General features: G+C 47.8%; 2 protein-coding genes across 10 annotated transcripts in view; one reads left to right on the top strand and one right to left on the bottom strand.

Moving 5' to 3' along the window:
• slc39a10 (solute carrier family 39 member 10) overlaps window positions 1–9161 on the top strand; it is a 30253-nt gene extending 21092 nt beyond the window's left edge. For all 7 annotated transcript variants that reach the window (XM_086052007.1, XM_086052008.1, XM_086052012.1 and 4 more), the window contains 7 exons: window positions 1829–2004; window positions 2426–2584; window positions 3338–3446; window positions 3521–3793; window positions 4299–4379; window positions 5736–5926; window positions 6010–9161. In XM_086052007.1, coding sequence (XP_085908133.1) covers window positions 1829–2004; window positions 2426–2584; window positions 3338–3446; window positions 3521–3793; window positions 4299–4379; window positions 5736–5926; window positions 6010–6183 — 1163 coding nt within the window. In that variant the 3' untranslated portion in view covers window positions 6184–9161. The remainder of the gene's footprint in view (window positions 1–1828; window positions 2005–2425; window positions 2585–3337; window positions 3447–3520; window positions 3794–4298; window positions 4380–5735; window positions 5927–6009) is intronic.
• Window positions 9162–9399: 238 nt separating this feature from the next.
• The window catches only part of dnah7 (dynein, axonemal, heavy chain 7), a 54939-nt gene continuing 38584 nt past the window's right edge, over window positions 9400–25754 (bottom strand). For 2 of the 3 annotated variants that reach the window (XM_086051610.1, XM_086051609.1), the window contains exons 52-66: window positions 25276–25611; window positions 25014–25140; window positions 22685–22879; window positions 21123–21215; window positions 20301–20477; window positions 19911–20072; window positions 19530–19730; window positions 18935–19096; window positions 17782–17967; window positions 16821–16958; window positions 13916–14146; window positions 12942–13094; window positions 11930–12107; window positions 10753–10856; window positions 9400–9779 (exon numbers count right to left, since the gene is read on the bottom strand). In XM_086051610.1, coding sequence (XP_085907736.1) covers window positions 9573–9779; window positions 10753–10856; window positions 11930–12107; window positions 12942–13094; window positions 13916–14146; window positions 16821–16958; window positions 17782–17967; window positions 18935–19096; window positions 19530–19730; window positions 19911–20072; window positions 20301–20477; window positions 21123–21215; window positions 22685–22879; window positions 25014–25140; window positions 25276–25611 — 2650 coding nt within the window. In that variant the 3' untranslated portion in view covers window positions 9400–9572. Of the gene's footprint in view, window positions 9780–9804; window positions 9930–10752; window positions 10857–11929; window positions 12108–12941; window positions 13095–13915; window positions 14147–16820; window positions 16959–17781; window positions 17968–18934; window positions 19097–19529; window positions 19731–19910; window positions 20073–20300; window positions 20478–21122; window positions 21216–22684; window positions 22880–25013; window positions 25141–25275; window positions 25612–25754 lie in introns of those variants that run through there. The other variant, XM_086051611.1, reaches the window with a different exon arrangement.

Genomic DNA, 25754 nt, shown 5'->3' with positions numbered 1-25754 from the left:
CATAGACGACATACAAAAAGTTTTTGCGATATTGTGCTTTCAAGTGAAATTCCAAAACAAAGCCAAAACGCACTGACCAGATGAACTTAGCTTGACCTTCCCTCAACTTTTGAATGCACGCCCAACCGAAAATGTTGAAATTCCGCCGACTATCGATTTTGTGTGTACTCCGCTGAGGCCGCAAGACTTCAGCAGAGAATGTTTTGTCTCTTTCATCTATGCTGCATTCGGGAGTCTCACGTGGTGCTGTGAGCTTTAAGATAGCATTAACAAAACACTTAAATGCCTTTTTTTTGTTTGGTCTCCAAGTGGTTCTGTTGACCCCTAGCGACCGGTCCAGATGCCACCTCTCCACATGGTAGCGCCGAGTGGCTGTGCGACCAACGCGTTACGGCCGCCGCCTGCCAAGAAACGCCCGTGGCCGTTTTCCGAGCGAGAACGTGCGCCGAGGGAATTGTTTTTCCGTAACGTTTCTTAATCCTACGGCTGCTTAATGAGACAGTGACAGCTTGATTCCGTCTCTCGAAAGACCACTTTGTCAGGCGTAAGATGCGTCATCTGCTCACAAAGTTCCCCGCCTGGGGTCCATTGGACAAGGGGAGGCGGCGCCGCTGCCAGTGCCATTTTTGCACTTTGGAGTATCATCTCGCAAAGCTTTGTCAAGCCCCAATGCGGCGTGGCGTGATTGCCGGTTCAAAATAACAAAGCAGAGAATAGGAAAATGAAGTGAAGGCGTTAGCGTGCCGTTGAAGCCATTTGCTCAGAGCTGGACAACATGCCAATGCTCAGAGGTGAGCAAAGCGTGTTCTTTTGCAAAATATGCTTCCATCTAAGCGACTTCACTTCGTTCAAGTGACACAAATCTTTGAATTTCAGTCGGGAAGGGGCACTTAGTAATTGTGCAACGCTACCTTGCCAGCCAAATGATGTGTTGATGAAAAGGACACTAAAATTGAGTTATTACTTTTCCCATTGCATAAGACAATAGAAGCAACATCTTCAAGTTTCTATCTACCTAAATTCAGATTCAGAAACAACCATCACTGTCAACATGCAGCAGTGACAAAGCAATCAATGATTATTATCGAGTGGTTAGCAATGCTAGCTTAGCATTCAGATACAGCCATGTGAAGTGACGCCACTGACACCACCGGCACTGCCAACATGCGACAGTGACAAGACAACGCAGCAATAAATGATTAGCCATGCTAGCTTAGCATCCAGCCGGCCCAAAACGTGTGCTCTTTATATGCCGGCCGCTGGTGGTCTGTGTCGCCGCTGGCCGCCGTCGACTGTCAGCGGGGCGTGCGCATTCCATGCGCGGCCTGTTTCAGTCAATAAAAGCCTTTCGCCAAATGTCACCGGCGAAGGATCCGGCTTCGGTTTAGCAAACACACCAGCGCTGCTGTGACATTGAATTTCATACTACATTAAGCATTTTGTCCTCTGTGACCAAAAAGTCATCCACTTTTTCACGTTGGCCTTGCGCTGTTTTGACACTTGAAATGATAGCGTAGCTTTTTATCGCGCCGCTCCGCCTGGTGTCTTCCATCAACGGCGTTGAACACGCGAGAAAAGAAAAAAAAATGAAGCGGGATTCTGCTGAAATGTCATTTGAGAGTTTCTTACTTTGGGCCTTGTGTCATCACAAGGTTGTGTGGATTGAAAAGCCTCAAAGGAGATACTTTTCCCTGTCCGTCGCCGGCAGGAGGAGGAGAGGCAAACGCGCATAGGCAGCAGAAGAACCGCCGCGGAAGGACGAAGCGTCTCGTTGTCCGCTGATGAGGTGTCTTCTCTTGACTTTTTTTTTTTTTTTTTTTGTCTGCAGTGTGGACGTGGGTTTGGGGCTTCGTGTCCATCACCATCATCAGCCTGCTGTCTCTGCTGGGAGTCGTTCTGGTGCCAATCCTCAACCAGGCCTGCTTCAAGTTCCTGCTCACCTTCCTGGTCGCGCTGGCCGTGGGCACCCTCAGCGGCGACGCCCTCCTTCACCTGCTGCCGCATGTGAGTGACTCGGCCGTAGAAGCGCGTACAACAACGCTTGTTGAACTCATTGGGAAAACAAAACATCTCCCGTTGGATAATCATGTCAATTTATTTGTTCCGGGCTCAAACTGTTTCCGGCATAGACCAGAGGAAGACTTGAGTCCCGTGACTTGACTCAAGTCAAACTTTACCTTATGAAAGACTCTGCAAACCAAAAATGATTAAGTTTGGCTTCAACGTCTTTGGTTGAGAAAAAGAGAATGGCAACATTAGCAACTGAAAGATAAGAGACTACAATCTTAACTTGATCCCCGTCCATTATAAAAAGCCAGAAAGACGGCGGGCAAGCGGCCTGTTTTTTTTTTGAGAGGCGCGGCGCGCTCGATGGCGAGCGTTGTCATGTCGCTGAAAGCGTCGCACTTTTGCTTTGTGTCGCCAGTCTCAAGGGCAGCACGATCACAGCGACGGCAGCCACGGCAGCGATCTGGCCACTGACTTTGATGGAGTGTGGAAGGGCCTGACGGCGCTGGCCGGCATTTACCTCCTCTTCATTTTCGAGCATTGTATCGGCATGTTTAAGCACTACAAGGATCAGAGGGTAAGACAAAAAGGCCACCTGGCCTAAGACCGATTATGCCGCCGGAGCTTTGCTTGCCACACTTTTCAGCGTCCAAGTTGGCCAAGGTGTCGCTCCGCTCGCTCATTCATCATCTGCAGCGACAAAGGCAATACTTTGCTACTGTTGATCAGGGATCTGCACTTACTTGACTATGTATTTTTCGGATCACTTTACTTTACTGTCTATGTGTGAAAACAAATTTTGGTCCCTACTTTTTGACCCCATTTTTTTTTTTTTTTTTTTTTTTACAATAAGTACTCTGCACCTTCACTCGTCTAAACATGGCATTGTGATGAATATTGCGTTTGTGGAAAATGAGTTAAGCGGCAAAATCCCCCCTTTTTTATCCATCTCAGCAGGCGGCCATTTTGTCACTTGCTGTTGACTGAAAATGACATCACAGTTAATCACGGCTCATCTTTTTTCCGAAACTGAGCCGCGATTGGTCGTGAGCGACTGTGATGTCATTTTCAGTCGACGGCAAGTCACGAAATAGCCGACGCCTTGAGAAGGGGAAAAAAAACTGGTCGATTTTGGTGCTTAATGCATATTCCACAAACACAATATTATTCTGAATATCACATTTAGACTAGTAGGGCTGCATCGAACATATTGAAAAGAAAATTTTGGGTGGACTTCCACTTTCCACAGCTTTTTTTTTTTTCTTTTCTTAAGTAGCAAATGAGTGCCTTGGCCAGCGCTTTTAACAATGTGTGTGTTTCTACTCGGAAGGCTGCAAAAAAAGCAAGCGAGGAGGGCAAGATTGGCCGGAAGTTGTCAGACCACCAATTAAATCGGCGCTCCGACGCAGAATGGGTGCACCTGAAGGTTCTCGGCGACGGTGAGTAGCGCTCTTTTTTTCCGACTTTGCCGGCCGCGCCCCGTCACGCGCCACTCATGCCACACGGCGTTTAGACCCCGACGGCAGCGGCCTCTCCTGCGACAACGAGCACAACGACACGCAACTGACGGAGCTGCGGCCGTCCGACGACTCGCCCGGCAACAGGACGGCGCCGAAAGCCGACGCCCAGGCCAACGGCCACAAGGCCAAGCCGCGGGGCCACGCCCACTCCCACGGTGGCAACTGCCACTCGGATCAGGAGATGAAGGACGCCGGGATAGCCAGCATCGCCTGGATGGTCATCATGGGCGACGGCATGCATAACTTCAGCGACGGGCTGGCCATAGGTACGACTTTCTCAATCGTCCGTTTCCAAACTTGCGAGCTCCCACGTATGCTCGCTGTCCGGCGTATGTCCAGATATGCTCAATTTCATATTTCTTCCCTCATCAATACGATCGGTTTGTTCCCATGGCTTCTGTAGTTTTCACACAACGGCAGCCACATTTCAAGCGTTGAAAAATGGCGAGAGAACTATTAACTCTATTAAATCTCTTGGCCACCCGAAGTGACGTAAAACTCCGCCGCTTCCTCATTCTGTGGAGCTGGGCGGCATTATGCCACCTCACGATTGAAAGGCTCCACGTTTTGTAGACAATAACGAGTTTCGGCGTTCCGTTCAGGGTTTTATGCTGCCGATAAGATATCGTCCGGTACAGATTCCGATCGCGTGGAAACTTCATCTCAGAACAGTCGAGTAGACAAACGCACATTACTCCCAACGATTGACTTTTCTCCCAGGGTCAAATTTGAGTCAAATGTCGCTGACATTGTGAACTTTGTCATCTTCAGGCGCAGCGTTCAGCGCAAACCTCACAGGAGGCATCAGTACTTCCGTGGCTGTTTTCTGCCACGAACTACCTCATGAACTGGGTAAGTGGCGCACACGGGCACCGACCCACTGTCACGGACTCACAAAACGCCTCATGTACTTAACTTCTACTGCACAACTCGCTTGTTTTTAGCCAGCACAACAAAGGTGCTTAGCGACAAAAAAGGAAAGCCAATCAAAATGCACGGACGCTCCCACACAGGTGCAAAATCCGTTTTCGGGTGCGAGACGCCGCCAAGCGATAGAAATCGTCCGCACCATACACATGCTTGCAACTTTTACTTCTTGAAAATAGGCAACATTTTCATTCCTTTGGGGTGTTAAGTTGTTTTGAATCGCTCCCCTTGCAAGTGGTCCCAAAATGTTGAGAGGCCCGCCTTACTCAACATGTTTTCTCTGCGCGCACTCTCCAAGAATCCAGATGTTCGACACAAGTAGCGTCTCAAGCTTATTATTTGAGTTTTTTCCCCCGCCTCTGTAAAAGCATCCGGCGCACCCGCTCAAAAACGAGAGGCGTGGCCGAGCGGCGGCCGGGAGGCGGGAGACGCCGATGGCGAGGCTTCTTCAGCCGCCCGGGGTGACGTCAATTAGCGGCGAGGGCCGCTTGCTAATTGCGGCGGCGGGAACCCGGTGAGGAGGGCGGCCGGCCGGCAGCTTTGATTGACGGCTGACAGCGGAGGGCTCATTTATTCCCGCGGCTAATTAGCAAGGAAAAGAGGCCACTTGTCACACGCAAATGGAGCCCCGCCGACCCGCCCCGCCCCCAAATGCAGCTTGTTTCCGCCTTGCGCGCGTGATCATGAGCGCCTTTGAGGAGACGCTGGCGAGGAGACGCTGGCGAGGAGGCGCTGGCGAGGAGGCGGCGCCGCCTCCTCCGGGTAGCTTTGCGCGGCTCAGGTGGGAAAGAAAGTGCGCCACAGCTCTGCTCATAGCAAAGCTGCGGTGTCAAGGAAATGCGTTGAAGTGTTTGAAGATCTTTGTATGCTCACTTTAGCCTGGGTTGTTAACGGAAACTACAGTGTCTTAGCCGAATGTTTTTTTCACTGCTTTTAAAAAGGTCAAGCTAACAAGTGGTGACGTTTCATTCGTGCTTGGCAGTTGCATTTTGTGTTGTGAAGCGGCCAAACGCGCGTCAGCAACTTTCTCTGCATTCCGAAGAAAACGTCAAATCATCCGGAAAGCGTTTTTTTTTTTTTTTTTTAGGCTTAAAATGAAGTATACAATGACGCCAATGTGTTTGGAGTCTTTGTATCCTTTACATTTAGGCAATTCTAAACACTTTTGGGGGGGCAAAAATGACTTTCAGTTTACTACGCAGTGGATTCGTTGAGTTTTGCGCATCGGCAGAAATTCAGCAAGGACTTTCAGGAGTATGAACTGTGCGTGCGCGCGCGCAGGTGACTTTGCGGTGCTGCTGAAAGCGGGCATGTCGGTGAAGCAGGCCATCGTGTACAACCTGCTGTCGGCCCTGATGGCCTACGTGGGCATGCTGATCGGCACGGCCGTGGGCCAGTACACGCACAGCGTCACCAGCTGGATCTTCGCCGTCACCGCCGGGATGTTCCTCTACGTGGCGCTGGTGGACATGGTGAGAGTCGTCGCCGCCGCCGCCGCCGCCGTCGTCACCCGCCGCCGCCGCGCTCCTCGCTTTGACTTTTGACTTGTCGGCAGCTGCCCGAGTTGCTCCACGGCGACAGCGAGGTGCACAAGCGCTGCCGGCTGGGCCACTTCGTCCTGCAGAACTTGGGAATGCTGACCGGCTTCGGCATCATGCTGCTCATCGCCATCTTCGAGGAGCGCATCGTCTTCGACTTTGGCTTCCAAGCCACGCCCACGGGGAAATGAAGCGCGGAGCTTCTCCTGATTCTTTTTCGCGGCGTCGCATTCGTGACCTCAACGTCGTTTGTCATGTTTACACCCCCCGCCCCACCCCCCTCCCCTCCCCCATCCATCTTCCGTCAAAAGCATTACTCCCGGAAAGCACAAGTGAGCCGCCCTGGCGTGCGGGGTTGGGATAAAACGTTGAGCTCCTCTGCAACTTGTTTTGGCAGCTCTTTAGCTGCCACGTCAAAGCAAGAGCGGCTCTTGCTCTCTCCAAATGAGTTTGTTGGCGCAACGTCCGTTTTGGCGTCTCCTGAAAGCTCAACAATTTGTCCCTCGCACACGTATCCTGGTGAAAATCTGCTGTATGTCTCCCTCCCTCCCTCCCCCCCTCACTCCAAAGCTGCTGACTCGCGCACAGTGGAATGCTGGAATTGCGCGGCCCAAATTGAGCAGCAAGTCGGACATTTTGATTTGAAGCGGCCATTTTGAGCGCGAATTGGCAGGCCGGTCTCCGAGACAAGTTAGCCCCATGCTGATCCTCCGCCGTCTTGTGTGGCCTCTAAAGTTTGCAGGTCATTTTGTGACTCCTCCCCATGAAAAAGGGGCTGCGAGGGCCCAGACAGCGCTGCTCGCAGCTTTCTTTTCATTTCTTGATTATTTGGAGGGGTTTTTTTTGTTTTTTTTTTTGCTCTCTTAGTGCCACACACCACTGCCAAAACATAGACAATGATTGTGTCTAGAAAATGGACGCCGTTGATGTTTGTGTTAGCTAGCAATGAACTAATGACGGCTTGCTACAAGAGACATTTTTGCAGATGTTCAGTCTTACGTTTTTTTTTTAGTTGCAGTGTTGAATTTAGTTTACACCAAGTGGTACTTTTGCATAGTTTTTACTTTTGTGTGACTAGTGGAAGATAAAATGTAACTCACCAATGAAGTTAGGGTTTAATACCTCCTTTTAAACTTAAATTTGCAAAACGACTTTTTTTTTTTTTTTTTTTTTGTCCAATCATTGCTATCCAGTGAAAGTCTCCACGTCTTTCTGCATGTACTCTTAACTTTGTAGGTAAACAACCAATGCTGTTTTCCACAACATATTCATGATGTAAGAGCCAAAAACTCTGCATTGTCACGACCTCAAAAAGTTGCCCACAGTTCTTTCAAAATTCGGACTGAAGTCATTTCGACTTCTGATAGGCATGTCTATCGTGAGTAGAGCCTCCAAAAAAAGTATGCCCAAACAAACAAAAAGCTGCTTGCACTCTGATCAGACACCGCGACGGCGTCGTGAACGTTTCATCAAGCAGAAGCGAAGGCTCACGGAATGGTTTTCATCGAAAATAGTACACTGGCGCCTTGAGATACGAGCACCGTATGGTGACGGATGGTCAACTCAACTCACTTATCAGTTTTCCCTAAAAGGAAACAAAGATCTCAAGCCGTTTCTCCCACTTCAGCTAAAAAGGTGTTTCACTCATTCACTGCCGTCGACAAATGGACTCGTCTTTTCGGTCCAGCTACTCAATCCCAGGATCTTATTTATATATCTATATTTTTTCACATTTTTTCAAACTTTAAGGTAAAAGAAGGTCTGAAAATGTCTGCCAATGAATGAGTTCAAACAACCACATAGCGTTGCCTTAGGACGTTTTGCTAGCTTCATGCTAAACAATGCAAAATGAATCGCATCGGTGTCGGAACCTTTCTAACAATGCGGATTTGAACACAAACCACGCAGCTACCCATGATCGATGTAACAATAGTCACTGGCACGTTTTCATTATCCTCTGCCAAGACCGACTCATTTTACTGCTGTACTGTGAAGCCGAAGACCATCTCCATGTGCAGTATTTCCCTACGTCTGTATTATGCTGCCCCCGGGTGGCCAAGGTGCGCGCATGAGAAGGAGCAGCGCAATGTGAAGCGTTGACGCGAAAACCGTTTTACTTTCTTGACATTCCAAATCATGATGTCATGACTGTTTTTAGAGCAAACAAACTCCACTTGTGGCCCCTTTCCGCAATCTCCTTTGCTGGCTATTCCTCCGAGGCCAGCGGCGTCGCCCCGTTCGTGATTCTTCCTTGGATGGGGGGCAAAAGTGTCCAATCTCGATGAGCCCACTGCGGAAGCGCAGCGGCTGGTGCTTGACATGACCCCGCCCCATCCTCCTTCCATCCCATCGACATTCCATTTCTGGTTCTGCTGCAAGTGCTGCTCATGAGCGAAGCTACATCGCCTCGTTTCAGCTGCTAGAACATGTTGTGTATGTGCGACCATTTGACCTGTCACTATGTGACATCATTTTTTTGGGGGGTGGGGGGGTGGGGGGTCAGTCCCATAAATGACCCAACCATAGCATGACCAGCAACTAGTGCACACTTTTCTGTGTTGACTGTCAAATTGGATCGGTACAAACCTCCATGAGCTTTTAGCTTTGTGGCTAAAATCATTCAAAAGACAGAAACGTGGGTGGGTTTCTTTAAAAACGCGTTTGTAATGTCCTTTTCCATTGTGTCAAATGTGTTGTCTTTATCGTGTCTACTGTATTCAGTCGGGTCAGCTGTTGTGTATTTTCAATCAACTTTTCAGTTTATTCAATGATTTCCATTGGGAAAGCCAAGCACACCGAGATGGAAAATGAAGGTCAGCAATTTTCTTTGCTATGTGGTGAGTCTTTGCTGTTATGTTGTCCTAAAAGATGGACAATAAAAAGATTTCTCAGCAATATTTTGTTGCTCTTTTCTCTGAAACATGTTCAGTTTCCGGAGTGTGTGCTCAAAAATGTCAAATGTATCCTTTTTTTCGAATATACCCCAAAGATCAGGATTTTAAAAGCGTGTTTCGCCAGGTGTGGGCAAAGTATGACTCTGCGTTATTTTAATTTACGGCCCTGGCATTTGTTGCATTCACTTTAAACAAAACTGTTTCAAATGTCTTTGTTTTTTCCTTTCATCTGTCGTAACTGTCTTGTCCTAAAATAAAAATGCTTCTAAAATGTACGTATTCATTCAATATTTTAATCAACAATTGGTTAGTTAACGAATGAGGCAATTATGCTGCTAGGCTAAAGATAAATTCCGAAAAGACGTTGATCATAGGAACCGAGCACCGTCGCAAATGGCGAAAATCAGCAAATAATTCACGCTCCCTTCTTTTAACTACGTGGAAAAAATGAAAATGTGCTGGGAAAGACAAAAAAGAATAAGCAAGGATTTCCACTTAAGGCTAAAATTAATAATGATTTTAATACTCAATCCGTCAATAATTTTTCCAATTAAACATTTTTCCTTCTCTTTATTCCAAAACAGGACATGAATTCAAATTGACAATTCAGTTACAGGGTTGAATTTGCCAATGCTGAAAAGCAATCAACGGCGCCGTCCCAACAATGCGCAGTAAAAGTTCTTTTTTCAGGAGCTGAGCTGACAAAGGAGCGCCACCCCGCGTCTGATCCAGTGCTCGGCGTCCACGTCCGAGTTGAGCGTCATGGCGATGACGTAGTTGGTGGAGTGGCCGGTGGTGGACAGCGTGCCTCGTCGCTCGCTGGTCTTGTAGACGGGCGACAGGTAGCACATCCGTTCGGGGATGTCCAGACGCTTGATGGGCTTCAGCCACATCTGAGCCGGACGGGAAAGAACAACGGCCAAAGTTGCATTTGCCACCAAAGAAAGCAAACGCTCCCTCCCAAATGGCAACTTTCGTGGACGCAAACATCAAACGGGAGCGCTAACAAGGTGTGGGTGATCCCTTGAGGCTTTTCAACAAGTCTGGCGAAAGCAAAAGATCACGTGGGCCACTCAAAACAACAACGTCAAGAAAAGGCCGAAAATCAATCGGAGCGCAAGTCGGCCCCATTTGCATTTCAAAGCAAACTCTGTTGTGTTTCCCACTCCCTGCGAATAATAAACACATTTTTAATTATGTAACGTGCATTATTCATCAACACTCAGGGCGACAACGAGGTAGAAAAACAATCACGGACAAGCTGATGAGTTGCTGCTGGCACTTTGAATCTCCCGTCTACTTCCATTTGCGTCACGCCTCCTCTGCTAATTCGTCAACGCAAACGGCAGGAAGGCAGCTTTGGCCATCTCGCGATGATCACAATCGTGCTTCAGACGCTCGACGAAAAACACGCGCGGGGAAGGAATTGTATCACGGTTTGCCGATTAACCATTTCAACGGTTATAAATGATTTGCCAAAGCACTGCCCACAGAGACAAAAGTGCTTTTTAAGGGTGATTTTGACAGAGCGGATTATACAAGGGCGCGTACTATTCACGGGAAATGATAAATACATTGCCGTCAACATTTGTAGTAGATTTTGCGGAGGTTTTTTTGGGATTTTCGTGATACTACTCCAAAGTTGGTCACTCTCGCCGAAGAGACGCCAAACGCCCTATTTTCAATCACGGCAATTTGAAAATGTCATGCCGCCCGTTTTGGAAACGTTTCTCATGCTTCAATGAGAACCTGTTTCAGCCTTAGTTGCAGTTCCATGCCGGTCCTGGAGGAGGCACTAATGCTCATTTGAAACACGCTAATAAACACAACACTGAGCTTGTACTTGAGAATTTGGCGGCCACTCACCACAGGCATGGTGTCATGCAGCACTTTGGGGTACGACTCGGCCAGAAGTTTGGTCTTCCTGTCCCAGCGGGCGCCGTCCAGGAACAGGCCGCGGATGTACACGCCTGACAGTCATACACACACACACACACGCGTATGTCTATTTTAATGCTCAGGGTAAAAGTACACACATATTTTGGGGATTATAAATCACTCCAGAGTATAAATCACACCATGCAGGCAAAAAAAACGCATCATGAAGAAGAAAAAAAAAAAGTCGTTCCGTAGTATATATGGAGAATATTGAGCACAATACTGACAACATGGCTTCTGTGTAAACAAGTCGCCGCTGTCAACCATGTGTTTTTTTGGGGGGGTTTTTGTTTTTTAGCGCTTGTCTCCAATGAGGCAAAACCACGTCAAGGGAAGACGACATTTGGAGATAATGGCGTGTGGGCGCGAAGACATTAGCAGCCTAGCGAGCGTTAGCGTGCTCCAGCCCGGCTGGGGGCCTGATTGAGGGCCACCAAGACGTTGACGGAGAGTCGGCGCAGCGTGGGGATTTCGGTTTTTCTTCTTCTTCCCCTTTTCTGTCAGACAATTGTCAGTTAGCTTCAACTTCTCGTCGGCGGCGGCTTTCATCTCATTCCTGCTTCCGAGCGCAAACTACATCCATACATTTGCTAGCACAAATTGGAGATGTATTGTCTCATTTATGTGAGGACATGAGCACGTCCATTTTTTTGTGAGCTTTGTGGGCTCTAATCTTTTTAGAGTCCAGAAATATTTTAATCACATTAAATGACCACTTTATCCCTAAAATAGGTTGGTTAAAAAATATATATATTCATGTTATTCTATTAATTGCTTTCATTTAGAAATTGTTAAATGGATTTTTGAAAATGTAAAATACAAACCATGTTTGTGTTTTTTAAAAAATAATTACGTAATCAATTGTAATTATGACATTACATTATTCATCAAATGTTTATAAATGAAAATGAATGATAATTCATTATTAAAATAATCTGCCATTATTGCATTCATTATTTCATTTCATGAAATACTTGGCTTCTTGGTTTTTAAATGGTAAAAATGTCGAGCAAAAAGACATTTTTATTTCAAATCTTTAAAAGTTGACAACGACCCTTTTCTTGACGCATAAATGTGTCCGTCAAGCGGGTCTCTCTGGTCTCACCGTCGTCGGGAGCTCGCTTGTACTTGACGTCATCGAGCACCTCGAAATCAAAGCCCAGCAAGTCGATGGGGACGGTGTGCTTCCTGGCGTAGTTCTGCTGGCTGCCCGTGAGGAAGGCCTGCGTGAAGAAGAAGCCCGACACCCAGAAAACGGCCGGGGTGCCCTGATCGAACCATTCCTGGCGAGGACAGACATGATTTCATTTTCACCTTTGCTGTTCAATTTCAGTTTGTTTGAATTCGCTTTGAGAGCAGGTTAATTAGCTTTTGTTTTGTTTTTTTTCAAAATTTTGGTGGGTTTTTCCTTTTTTTTTTTTTCGTTTTCGTCGAGCTTTCTTCAGTTTTATCATTTGTATTTTTCGAGTGGAAGGATTTCAAAAAGGCCACCAAGTATTGTGCAATAACGTAAGGTAAACTCCAATTGTCAAACAACCGTTTGACTTTCCTTCCGCCGTCGGACGAAGGGCAATCGCCAAATAAAGAAACCGAAAGTTCATGTATGGCATCAACTGAAAGAACATTTTCACTATGATAAAAAAGTTAATGACATAATAGTTTGATAACCTTTTGATAAGATGTAGTTTCAGTTAGTTTTCAATTTTTTTCAAAAGCATTTTCGTTTTCATTTAATTTTTTTTAACGAGCACCAATTTTAGTTTCCGTTCACCTCGTTTGAGGTTTGGAGGGACGTGTGCAAAGTACAGCAATGAACAGATCGCCTTGATTTTTTTTGCCTTTATGCTCAATGTTGAAATAATGTTGTCCGCATATTTTTCGGCAACTTGAAAATGTTCAGCTCGTTCGGGACGTCTAGAAGGTGCGATCGCATTTCCCAAATGTTCCCTATTGCGCGTTCCGAATTGAGAAAGTCAACAAATGGATGCCGGCCGTGATGCATTTCGACCTGTTCCTTCCGGCATCAGCTTTTCACCACCAACTCGCCATGTCCAGAGACATGGCCTTCGCTTCAAGCGCCCTCGCCCCAAAAGAACTTTTGTTGGACGCGGCCGTACCTGCAAGAACTGGAGTCGCTTCATGAAGTCGTTGATGTAGCTTCCCAGCGGCTTGAGGCTGGGGTACGACCTCTTCATCCACATGCCGGGGATTTTGCCCTTCAGGATGCTGCTCACCACCTCCTCCAGCTCGGACGACATCACCACAAGGCCCTGCGCTCAAATACGTGGCCCCACCCCCACTGGTCTTAAAACACGCCACTCCAGGTTCCAACTCTCGGACGCATTTGAAGATGCATACCAAGATAATCGGGCGATATTACCGCAATAAAAGCCATGACGACAATAGTGCATGTTTTCTAGGGAGCAAAACAAGTGGAACTTTGAGTCATACTTTTAGAGAAAAGAACTGGACGGAAGACTCACAGCGAGCCGAGCACCTGACGACCCGCCCATGTATCCGGCCGTCATCCATCCGCCGCACAAAAATCCAAGCCGCCTTAACGTCCAAGCCAACAATCCTTTCACAAGTTCACCGACCTAAGACATCAACCATCCATCATCCATCCATGCATCCATCCATCCGCCTACAAGGTTACCAAGTCACTAACCTATTCATCCATAGATCCCGTGACCAAGCCACCTATCTATCCACCAAGCATCCATCATCAATCCACCATCCATCCAACCACACACCCATTAATCATACATTCATCATCCGTTCATGCATCGAGACAAAGTGACCAAGCCACCAATCTATCCATGATCAATCCATCCACCCAATAATCATCCATTCTTCATCCATCCCTAAACCCAAAGACCCAGTCCATCCATCCATCCATCCAGCCAGCATCCATCCACCCCCCCCCCCCCCCCACAACCCAACCTAGCCAGTGACCCGCCCATGCATCCAACCAAAACGCACTGTGAGTTTTGCCAGCCGCGTCAGAATTGTGAAAAGCGAACAGCTGCGGTCGGGCGGGATCGGCCATTCGCACGGCAGTTTGAGAGCGAGCCAGCGAGCCAGCGTCTACCTTGATGGCCTTCTGGAGGTCCACGCAGGAGTCTCGGATGATGCAGAGCAGGTTGTTGAAGCGGCCCATCTCCTGCACCAGCACGGTGTTCATGCTCTCGTTGTAGCTGGTGGGGAAGTGCAGCATGACCAGCTCCAGGTCAAAGTCGGCCGGCAGCTTGCTGAGGATGTCGGCGGCCACCTCGAACACCATGTCGTCCGACGACTTGGCGTCGCCGCCCGACGAGCGCGACTGATCACAGGGAGAGAGGCGGCCGCATGAGCGGGGGCGGCCGCATGGGAAGGACACGCGCCCCCCGCCCGTTTTTTGGTGAGCCTTCCGCCACTGCCGTCTCGGAATCGCCAAATGACGCATTCGCTCCGCGTTCGCAACAGATCGATTTGAGCCGCCGATCGTTGGGGCTTGCGACTTTTCGCGTAATTGGTCACAAGCGATCGTTCATGGAGTCGTCACCTACGGAAGTTGCAGGGGAGCACCTTTTTCTTTCCGTCTTTTTCGCGCAGCCACCATCACGCCTCGCTACTGTGCACCTGTCTTCGGTTGCCCCTTGATTCGCTCTCATGCGTGAATGTCGTCGTCGTCGCCGTCCGCGCGGTTTGCTCAGTCACCCGGCCACTGTCTAATTGGAGAATTATCGGCTAATGACGGCCAAGTGCGAGTCGGGCCTTGACTAATAGCTCTTAAATTCCACCTGAAGTGCGGCGCTGCTTTGCCGCCAATGAGACTGATGAGGATGCATTGGAATGCTAACAAAGGCCGCATAACCCAAATGAATGCTGTTCAATCAAGTCCCAAAATGTATAAACTTGCTGGAGTCTTTTAAGGTCAGTGGGTGCGTTTGTGGAGTACATTGTGCCGGCCGGCACTGCGACTGTACACCGCATTTCCTCAAACAAAGGCAGGCGGCTTTTATTTATCCGTAGAAAAAGAGGTGACCTGAACTGAAATGCTGCAAAAAACAATCGCGCTGTTGAAATTGAACTCATCTCTGGGAAGATGATTGTGAAAACGTGAGAATTTGGAGACTACGATAAACAGATCCAAAGTTGTCCTGAATGGACTGCAAAAAAAAAATGGTCTGACTTGGCGGAGAAATGCGAATGGAGGAGGTCAATGTTGGGAATGTTTGAATATGAAATGCGGAATTTCTTCAATGAGCTGAATGCTTTCAAGTTGGAATGGCTTTGATCAGTCAAGAATTGTGGAAGGAGATGGACTAACTTTTTCTCTCATGGAAAATGTGGAATTTGTGAAAAAGTTGAAATGTAGGCCATGTGAAGGACAGTAGCCAGGATCTCCTGCATGAGGTGAATAGTTATTATTCTATTTAACGATTTGAATCGGTTGGGAACTGCGGAAGAAGCCTTGCAATGCCCCAAAATGCGGGGAAGAAAACGAATGCATTCACACATTCACAACTTACAGCTCAAGCGCGCGAGCAACAGGAAATCTCTTGGATTTGATCTGTTTATATATGTCTATAAATATCTAACTGCGCGTATGAGCCGAGCTGTAAATCTGACAGAATAAGAGATAATCTGACGCAGCGCAACTTTTATTTTTCCGGCGGCGAGCGATAATGATGTGGGCTGACGCGGCGGGGGTCTTGCCAACGTCAAAGGCGCGACAAGCCTCTTACGGAGAATTTGGATGTACTTTTTGGGGAGGTCTCCCAACAAACAGCTGAAAAATGCATTTGTGCTTTGCCTTTAATTAAAGTTGCATCGCATATTCCAATCAAATATTGAAGGCGGGCAAGTTAGCATGGAAGCGGAGCCGCGGGGAAGCTCCCCCGAGCTGATTGCGATGCGCCTGAGCGTTGCGGGCGCAGGCACGTGTCACGGCTTGAGCGGCTGTCGTGCCAGTTTCTCCTGAAATGAAAATATTGACGCTCGGAAGCCAGCGTCCTCCCAGTGAAGAGCCGGGACGCGGGCCAAGCTTCGTCGGGCGGGAAGCCGTCCAAGAGCCTCGCTGGCGCCTTCGCCGGCGTCGGCGCTACCGGGCCAAAACGGCTCATTTGCATGTTTGCGGGGTCACGGCTTCGCTGCGGTCCTCATTTGCTTGATGCGTTACTCATCGGAATACTTTGATGTTTCAACCCAGAAGTGGTCGGCCAAAGCAGGAGCCCTGCAATTAGTCCGAAATGGCTGTGCTTCAAACCACGTGGACGACTTTGTCTCTCGACTTGGGCCACGGGCGCTTGAGACTTTTTTTTTTTTGGTGCGTCCCAAAAAGATGGACTTGTCCACCCAGTTTCATGTTGATTGGCCAAACGGGTGTCCCGGGCTTTGGAACAAAAGTTTCAGGCCTGGAATTTGCCACAAAATGGCTGCTCCAAAACAAAATGGACGACTTCCAGGTCAATTTCTGAGCGTGAGTCCATGAGACTTTTTTTGCGCGTCTCGTTATGATGGACGAACATGTCCACCCAATTTAGTGGTGATCGGCAAAACTGGTGTGGGCGGCTGATTTTTTTTGTTCTCGCTTCCCAGGGGGCGCTACTGAGCAGGAGACTTTAAAGCAATGCACCGCCCACGTTAAACAGCATCAACAAAAAAAGCGGGTCCATTTATCATCGACCATCTGTTGAGGATATCAACTTCCGACTAAGGTGGAACTTTGTCACCAATCGAGCTCTGAAATTGGCCCAAAATGGAAGCTAAAAATGTCATGTTTGACATGACTTTGAAGGCTACATATAAAAAAAACAAGAGATGGGCAGAGAAGGAAAAATGTCAATTAAAAAAAAAAAAAGTGCCACGACAACTACTAAATGATATCCCGTTGGGCTTTTTTTTTTGTAAAGATACAAATGATTTATGAGACTTGAGGTAAAAACGGGGCAGGTTTCTGGCAGGTAGCGGACACACACAAACTCCTGCCCAACAAAAAAAAAGCGACGTACCTGCGTTAGCAAGATGCTGTCAAACAGCAGCTGTGTCTCCGACTGGTCCTTGGTGATGTCGGCGTTGGCGTTCATGCCGAAGATTTCCGGCGAGGGGTTGAGGGGCAGCGACTTGGTGTACTCGATGTAACTGTCGTACTGCGCGACAAAAAAGAGAGGGGGAGAAAAAGCTTGCTGCCAAGTCGGACGGCTGACATTTGTTCTAATGACTTTGTTAATGCGAGGGACTGAATAAAAGATGTGAGCTCGAAGGGGGCCGCCACACTTGTTTGGCTGCACTACTTTTTGTTCACACGCGTACACAAATGCGCCCGTAGCGCTTGGCCTCGTTCGGGCTGCGGCTGAGCTGCCTGCAGCTTTTCCCAGCTGACTTTTGGCAAGAGAAGCGGGAAACCACCTGAACTGCTCACCGGTCGGTCGGAGTGCACAAATACGGGGCTGCTCGATTATGAAAAAAAAAGTATGAAATCACCATTATTTTGGGTCGGAATTGAAATCACGATTATTCAAAAGATCTTTTATTTTGGGGTACAAAACAAGAAAATATTTAAACGTAAAAAAAAAATACATTTCTTTGAAACACTATAATTATGTAAGCTCCAAACCAAATTTTTTGAATTAGTTATGTGCAAATGTATAAATTCGAGTATGATTTCCTTGCGTGTCAACAAACGTTTTGTAATTTTGTGTGTCATAATCGTAATTGTAATTGAATTTCGATTAATTGCACAGCCCTAACAGTCAGGGCCATAAATATTAAGACATGGACACAATTCTCATTGTTGGGGGTTTCCATGCAATGGATTGGAGCGCAAACCTTCATCTTTAATTTGGAGGGTATTTCCATCCAAATCGGGTGAACAGTGTGGGAATGAAAAGAGTTTGTACGGATGCCTCGCACTTTTTAAGGGACTAACCTTGACTCTGAGCCTTCGCAAAATGGCAGCGCTGCGGCACTTACGTCTCCTTCAGGCGGCGCAAAGTAGATCCCGCTCGGATCGAACTTGTAGTTGGGGTCTTCCACCATCTTCTGGTCGTAGAAGATGGCGAGGATGGTGCGCAGCGTGCGTCTGTCCCAGTCGTCCGTCACGCGCCCGCCGTAGTTACACTCGCCCGTCATGTAACGCAGGGCATCGAACGGCACTTCCTGGTGGGATTCGCGTGGCTCTTATGTCGCACGTGTACTTATACTGTCGCACAAGAATATTCGGAGGGACTTGAAAGATCGGTCAAAATGCTGAGAAACAGGCGGGGTCAAGGGTCATTCCAAAAGGGCATAACATTTTTTTTTTTAAAAAAGGCCGTGCTGCTTCCAAATTGCAGAATTACTGCCTGCGATGATAAGGAGCAAAATGGTTTACCGTGTTGTCCAAGTTTGCACGGTATTAGGTTACAATTTGGTGTCGGGTGAGACTTTGAAACGTAGCGGCTGCTGCATTGCCAGCAGTCAATTAACGTCTCTTTTAGCCGCATCGCTTCCTAATACGGAAAAGGAGATAAGCCGGATGAGATGCCGCACGTATTATTTGGTAATAGTCTGTTCTTCATAACGAAGGGTGAACAAAGGCTGCGGCTTTGGCATTTTCTGCACGCTAGCGAATGCAGCAGCAGCACTTGAGAATGAAAATGTCACATTAAAAAAAAAAAAAAAATAGATAAATTATACATTTGTGTCACCATGGTAACGGTGAAGGCCTTGAGAACTAAGTGAGTAAAAATGTCAAAAGGTGCTTTGCAATATTGCTAATGTAAGATCACACGCTGGGAGACTTATTAGCATACCGAGTGGGAGGATTCAACATAACAATCAGAGGCGGCAAAATTAGCAGCGTATCCGGGGGTGCGAAGTGCCGCCTTTGTGAGTGAAAATGCTTTTCTTTTTTTTTTTTTTAACCTGGCATTATTGCCGCTCAAAACGATTCCCACGGGCAAAAGCCGCATGTCTGACCGACGCGCCCCCCCCCACCGTCATGCCAACAAGAGCCGGACTCCTCATTGGCTCGGCACTAAATGTGGGCGGGGTTTACGGTGGCTCAGGTGCGTGAGACGGGGCCTCCCCCTTTGAACTGGCTCATTTCAACAAGAAGAAAGGAAGAAAATGCCCCGGAGTCTACCTGATGTTGCTCAAGGAACATCTGCAGCTGCTGCACAGAGATCCGCAGGTCGGTCTCGTTGAACTCGTACGGAATGTTCCACCCCAGAGGTCCGAACTTTCTCCTCTCTTGGGTGAGCGCGTGGAAGAAGCACAGGCCGTAGAGGAGCTTCTTGAACACCCCCTGCAAACGCTCGCACGCAACGTACACAAACACACCCAACGTACAACAAACGTCAAGGGCGAGTGCGAGGCGGGGACTCGAGATGAATAGGCCGGGATGTTTCCACAGCTGAAGCGGACGCACGCAGGGGGTCGCAATCGCGCCGACCGCCCACGCGGCAGCGGCAGCGGGAAGGAACCCAATCCTCTTTCCCACTCAAACCAGAGGAAATGCCGTTCATCTGGTTCACAGCTCGCGTAGTCGTAAACGTATAGTCGCGGACATTATACATCAAAGGTGGCTGTTTACAGCGGGCAACGTGCAGCTCTTGCCGGTGACCACCCGGGGGCAGCATATGTGGTTGGTCGCAGAGGATAAACAATAAAGTCCTATTGACTGTCTATGTGCTGCTGCGCCATTTGTGTTGGGATGCTCATTTTGCGCCCCCGCTCACCGGCTTGCTGGAGCTGTCGAACCAGTTGGGGTCGGAGATGGGGTCCATCAAGAAGCAGCGGACGATGTTGGGCCTCAGGCCTTTGGGAGCCTCGTTGGTCATCTTCACGCCGTTCTGGAGCACGGCCACCGGGAAGGTAGGCGACGGGTAGCTGGTGAGCCACAAGCGGAATTCGGGATGCGTGGACTCCGGGTTCAGCTCCTGCACGGAGGCACGCGGACAAAACGCAACATTTGAGGGACGCCGAATAGCTTTCTCCTGGCTTTTTTGGTGGTTTTGCTCGGATTTGAGCGTCGAGACGTGTCATTTCAACATCCTTCCTTGACACCCAACGGTACGCTCCATTCTTGGAGCGGTTTGCAAAGATGTGCGGCGGTGAACCTCGCAGACTCTCTCCAAGGTGGACATCCACGATGTGGCCAAGTGACAGTTCTGCAGAACCACCCAGGTGCCGTCGGCGATTCCCGTCTCGATCATTTTCATGGCGATGGGACCTTGGCCTTGGCCCAGAGAAAGCGACGTCAGCTTGTCCCCCGTAAAGCCCTGAAAGACAAGCGGCACCGGACCTTTCCCGTTCAACTCTTGAAGTGGGCCGCTGACGACTACAGTGGGCTAACTCCATTTTGTCAGTTTCAAGTCAAGGAGAAAAATGAAAAGAGAAAAGGCTTCTTCTTTCAGGTGAATAGTGGTCAAGGTTCACCTGACAGTTTTCCCCAAAAGCTTGAAATGCAAAAGGATGTCTTTTGAGTGTTTTTTGTGCCGCGTCGGCACCTTTTCGTGCCCAAACTTGAGCAGGGCCGCCATGGGGTCCGAGCCCGGGGACAGGATGAAGATGAGAGGCGCGCAGCAGTGGCTGTCGCCGAAGGTGTTGCTCAGGTTGAAGGGCGGCGCCTCGATGAAGGGCCGGCCCAGGCTGTCGGAAACAAACTGCTGCACCATCGGAATAATCTGGCGGGGGAGGGGGGCAGCCCAAAAAAAGGAAATGAAGTTGTGGACCACTAGCGTCACTCACCTACATTTAAAAACTATTTGTATGAATTTTATTCCCAACAATATCATCTCTTCAATGGGTCATGGACAAATGTTCCCAAAAAATTCTTCTAGTCTCGCCAATCTGCCGATCGCCTCAACTGACGCCGTCACTCTGCAAACACAGCAGCTAAATCGAAAAGCAGTAAATAGCGAGGGCTTTCTACGTCCTTTGCCGACTTGCACGGCACGCTTGTTCTTCGCGGATGAGAAACAGTATTTGCCCGTGAGTGTTCTTTTCTGTCTATGTGAATTTCGCCACCTTTTGCGTTCCAATATCCGTTGCTGTAACACTGCCACATCGATGCTTTTAGTTAGTTAGTTTCGCATTATGTGTTAGCATCAAGCTAGCAGACTTAGAGCCTGAGCTATGTGGTTGTTTGAAAAAAAAACAAAAAAAAAACAATAGCAGCAATAACCGTTTTTGACTTTTTAATTTGACACTCGCCAGCTCTCAAATTTTTGCCCGCAAGTCAAAGTCAACAAAATCGTCCGAGTGATGACTCAAATCTGGGCAATCTCACAAATCGGGTGGCTCGTGAGTGCAGGCATCAGAAGAGTCACCTTATCAGGCCGGAGACATCGGATCACCAGCATCCTCTGAAACTGAGTCAGCTTCTCCTGCCACTCGTTGGGGAGCGGAGTCTGGTGGGGGTTCTTGGCAGAGCACACACGACAACAAACTTGTGATCGTGTTAATCATTTCTCACGGAATTAGCAACGATGGTTTAAAAAGGTACTCGGTATCAATATCATGAGAGTGAGCGAGCCGAGCACGTAAAAATCAAACAAAAACAAACAAAAAAAAAAACGAGAGAAAGAGGCTTTTATTGCTTATTTGCAATTGAGAGCAATTTATTTACACTCTATTTGTCAACTTTTTTTGGGGGGGGGGGATACGATGGCTTTGTGTGCAGCGGCTATTTTACTGAGCTGCAACAAGATGAATCATTGCAATTAAACCCAAAAGAGGGGGAGGTGATTTGTCATGTGTGCAGGCGTGTAGACAACGCGGTAGAGAAATTCATAAATATGTTGGGGAGGGCGGGAAAAAGATGAAGCCAAACAAGGAATTCCAAAAAAGAAAAAAAGAAAAGCCATTGGCTACCGGGCAAGAGTCCCGCCATTCATCTGAAGAAGAAACGCGGACGCTGGTGGAAGTGAGCAATGCTTAACGTCTCACTTCACAAGACGGAAACACCTCATTCGGCTCTCCTGGGGGGGGGATTGCGTGTGCGTGTGCAGTGTGCAGTGTGAACTTGACTGAACAGCTGTTCTGGCAACTGAGACCCAAACCGATGTAAATTCTGCAACTGGAACAAACTGGATTTAATTAGATAGAAGTGTAGCAGCTGAGTGTGTTGATTATAAATCAAAGTGTGCCTGCACGTGTGTGTGTGTGTGTGTGTGTGTGTGTGTGACCGTGGGTGTGCGGCGCATATTAAGTGCGCCACATAACGATTTAACAGCTGTTCGCGCATCCAGATAGCACGGATGCTTCAAGCAAAATAGGGAATGAAGAGATTTCATTAGATCAACTCGCAGTTCCTTTTATCATTTAAAAAGCCGGGGTGGAATCTCACAGCAAACATTTTTTTTGGGGGGGGGCGGGGGTGTCCTTCGGAACTTAAGGAAAAGTCAACCCAAAAATATTTTTGTCAAGCAGTTCCAAGCAGGCCCACTAGTCGCGACACGTCATTCTGATTAATTTTGCATTTTGTGGAATATGAGTTAAGCAGCAAAATGCAGCCCTTTTTAGCCACCTCCATTTTGTCACTTCTGTCGACTGGAAATGACATCACGGACCCTCGGGGCTCAGCTAAAGACCAATCGTGGCTCAGCTTCAGTAAACAGGTGAGCTGTGATTGGTCGTTAGAGATGGCTAAAAACGGGTGCATTAACTCTTGTTCCGCAAAGGCAATATTTGTAAGAATGTCTTTTTTTCAACTAGTGGGCCCGCCCGAATGGGACACAAAAAGATGTTCGAAGATGTCTCGAAAAAAAGATGCTTGGGTGGACTTGCGAGCGCGTTTGCCGCACATGCGCTTGTCGCGCGTGTAAATTGCGACTCACTTGCCGCCCCGATCGGAAGCGTCTCGTCGAGGTGCTGAAGAGACGCCACTCACCGGACTGTCGTAGACCTCCTTCCAAATATTCCTGTTTTGGGCCATGTCCCGACGCAAGCCTTTGAAGTGCTCAATGGCGTCCAGGCGGCAAAACTCGTCCCAGGACTTCTTGGGGAGCCACGTGCAGGGGTTGGAGTAGGGGTTGTCCAGCCCCACGCCGCCCGTCAACAGGAAGTGCCAGTCATCCTCGTTCACCTACGACATTTGGGAGTGTCCACGTTTACAAAAAGTTCCGAGATAGCCGGCTCTGGGCTGGAATTTCACGATGAAGCGCTGTAAGCTAGCCAGGTCAACTTTACTCAGTGTATGCCACTTTGAGAGTACCTAGCGTATGTGTCAGGGTAGGTAATAGAAAGTGTGTGTCGCCACCGTGGAAAAAAAAGCTGCCAAGCAGTGAGTTAGCGTCACTCATTTGCGGTTTATTAACAATGCTGAACATGTAAAACAATTTGGCAACAATTTTTCAATTATCCATTCATAATAACTGCTTTTTACAAAAATGGTGAAAATGCACCAACACATTCACGGTTACTCACACGAACCCAAACCATTGTTTTTCTCCCGATTAATCTATCGACTATTTTTCCGATTAGTCTAACAATAAGTTTTTGGACTAATCCAGCAATTTTGGGGTTGACGATGATCAATTTACAAAACCACTTCTGAACACTTTTTAAAATTCTTTATTAAAGTAAAAAAAAAAAAAACTTTTGAAATTGAGTGAACGCTCACACCTCTTTTAGACAAGCAACGTGATGTGTGAACATGAATGAGGTATTTCTCTGTCTATGCATTACAGTGAAATAATGTGTGAGCTCTGTCATGTTTTGCTTTCTGCTCTCTCTCTCTCTCTCTCGTTTGTTGCCGCCCAGCTGGAGTGGGGGGCGTTCCCTTCAGCTGTGCACCTGTGGCTGATCATAATCAGCTAGGTTCAAAAGGACACCGCATCTTGTTCGCTTCACAGCCCAAGCTCTGTTTTCCAGACCTCTCGTATCTCGTTCTCAATTTTTTTCTGGTAATGGTTTTTTGTATTGCGAAGTTTTTGGGTTCCTCGTCACTTTGACTGAGCGCTTTGTGTTTCGTGTTTTTTGGAGTTGTTGCAATCTCGTTTTTGTTTTTGGTTAATTCGGTTCTTCTCTTGCCTTTCGCAAGTGTTTTGTGTTCGTATTTGATGTTCCCTGACTTTTGTTTTTGCCAGCGTCTTTTGTTCATACTTTGTTAGTCATTTTTGTGTTTTGCGATTAAAGATTTTTGTATTCGACATTTTGTCCAATTCTGTATTTTTGGGATCCACGTTTTCCCCTGTCCGTTTTTGTCCGACCTGACAAGCTCAAGCCCAAGCCTAACTAAAAAATAAATAACTCTTACATAAAGTCCAATGAGCAGCACCCTCCACAAATGCAATGTGCTACCCCGGCCTCCCCTCTGGCTCTGCCAGTGCTCACCGTGTGTTTCTTAGTTGCATCCATGTAAATGATTTTTTTTTTTTTTACACTTCTCAGCCTCTTTTTGTTGCTTTACATTTTAAGGCATTACATTAGCATCAAAGTCAAAGCTCAGCTTGCTTCTTCTGACAAAACGCCAGTTTTCTCCACTTTTTGGCCAGAGACCGGTGTTTTTGTTGAAACCAACCCATGTTCAACTCTTGATTATTACAGAACTGAAAAAGTGAGACAGATTTTTTTTCTGATGAAAGAAGAGACTCTCATCTTTCTCTTGGTCGGATTGGTGTTTTAGAACTTGCTGTTGTTAGAAGAATCCGAACAGCAAAATTGACACCACAAAAAAAAAAAAATCCAAGAATGCCTTTCTGTGAGTCTTCCACTCTCTCTGAATATCTTACAAGTCGCTGATGGCACACTAAGAAGCTCTGAGCCCTAAACAAAAGGTCAACCCGAACGTAATTTGTTCAAGAATATGTTCCCAGCAGGCCCAATGAGTTGAAACACAGCATTCTGATTCATTTTGGGTCTGTGGACTATAAATTAAGCAGCGAAATGCACTCCTTTTTACCCTGATCTGTTTTCTGAATCGGAGCCGCGATTGGTCGTCGTGAGCAGTTGTGATGTCATTTTCGGTCGACAGAAGACAAAATGGCCGCCCCCGGAGATGGCTAAAAACCAGTGGATTAACACTTACTCCACAAAGGCAATATTTACCAGAATGCTCTGTTTCAACTCGTGGGCTTGCATAGAACATATTCTTGAGGGAAAAAAAATGTTTGCGTTGACGTGTCATGCTTCCGGAGCATTTTAGGTTCACCCTTAAGTTTTGGTTCAACATGCCAAAGTTTTTTGCAAAGGTTTGCGTCCCGTGTGCGTTTTCCTACCAGCTTCCTGTGCATCAGCAGACTGACGCAGAGGCAGAAGGAGAAGAGCAGCTTGTCTTTCTCAAAGAGCGAGCGACACACGTTGACGTAGAGCGAGTAGGTGAAGTGATCCCTCAGAATCCGCAGCCTGGAGAGGACGGGACACGCCACGTGGTTTTGGTCCCGGGGGGGACAAACAAACAAGCGCTCAGACGCGCAATTTGCAGTCTTCGGTTAAGCCGGCAGGACTTTTAGCAAGTTGTGTTTCTCGGCCGCCGCTCACCTCTCCTCCAAGTCGTCGCACTTGTCCGAGTTGTCGATGGAGCCGATGAAGAGGTTGATGAACCAGGTGAGCGAGTACTGGTACATGGGCTCGATGTTGGCCAGGTCGGCGATGGCGAAGAAGAGGATGGCCGAGTGGATGGCGATGGGTTTGTAGCCCAGGCGAGTCTCGTCGATCTTCACCTCCGTCACCTCGGCCACCGCCTGCTTCTCCGTGATTTCGTTGGCCAGCACCTTGGACTGCGACAGGATGGTCACGGCCGTTTCGTCCTCCAGGATGTTGCCCTCGGAGGAGGACAGCACCTGGAGAATTTTGTCCTCGATTTCCTTCAGTTGCCTGGCCAAAAAAAAAAAAAAACACACAAGAAAGGTATTTGGAGGTGTGGTTGGAAATGAGTGGGACACTAATCCAGTAGCTCATTTCACTAAGTCTACTATTATTTGATACTGGAAAAGTTTCACTGCAAGTACATGCCGCAA

This window comes from Filicampus tigris, chromosome 14 (genome assembly GCF_054856515.1).
Source record: "Filicampus tigris isolate MCC_2025a chromosome 14, RoL_Ftig_1.0, whole genome shotgun sequence".
Taxonomy (NCBI): domain Eukaryota; kingdom Metazoa; phylum Chordata; class Actinopteri; order Syngnathiformes; family Syngnathidae; genus Filicampus; species Filicampus tigris.
Note: the sequence above shows the minus strand (reverse complement) of the source record. Positions and strands in the feature narration are given on the sequence as shown.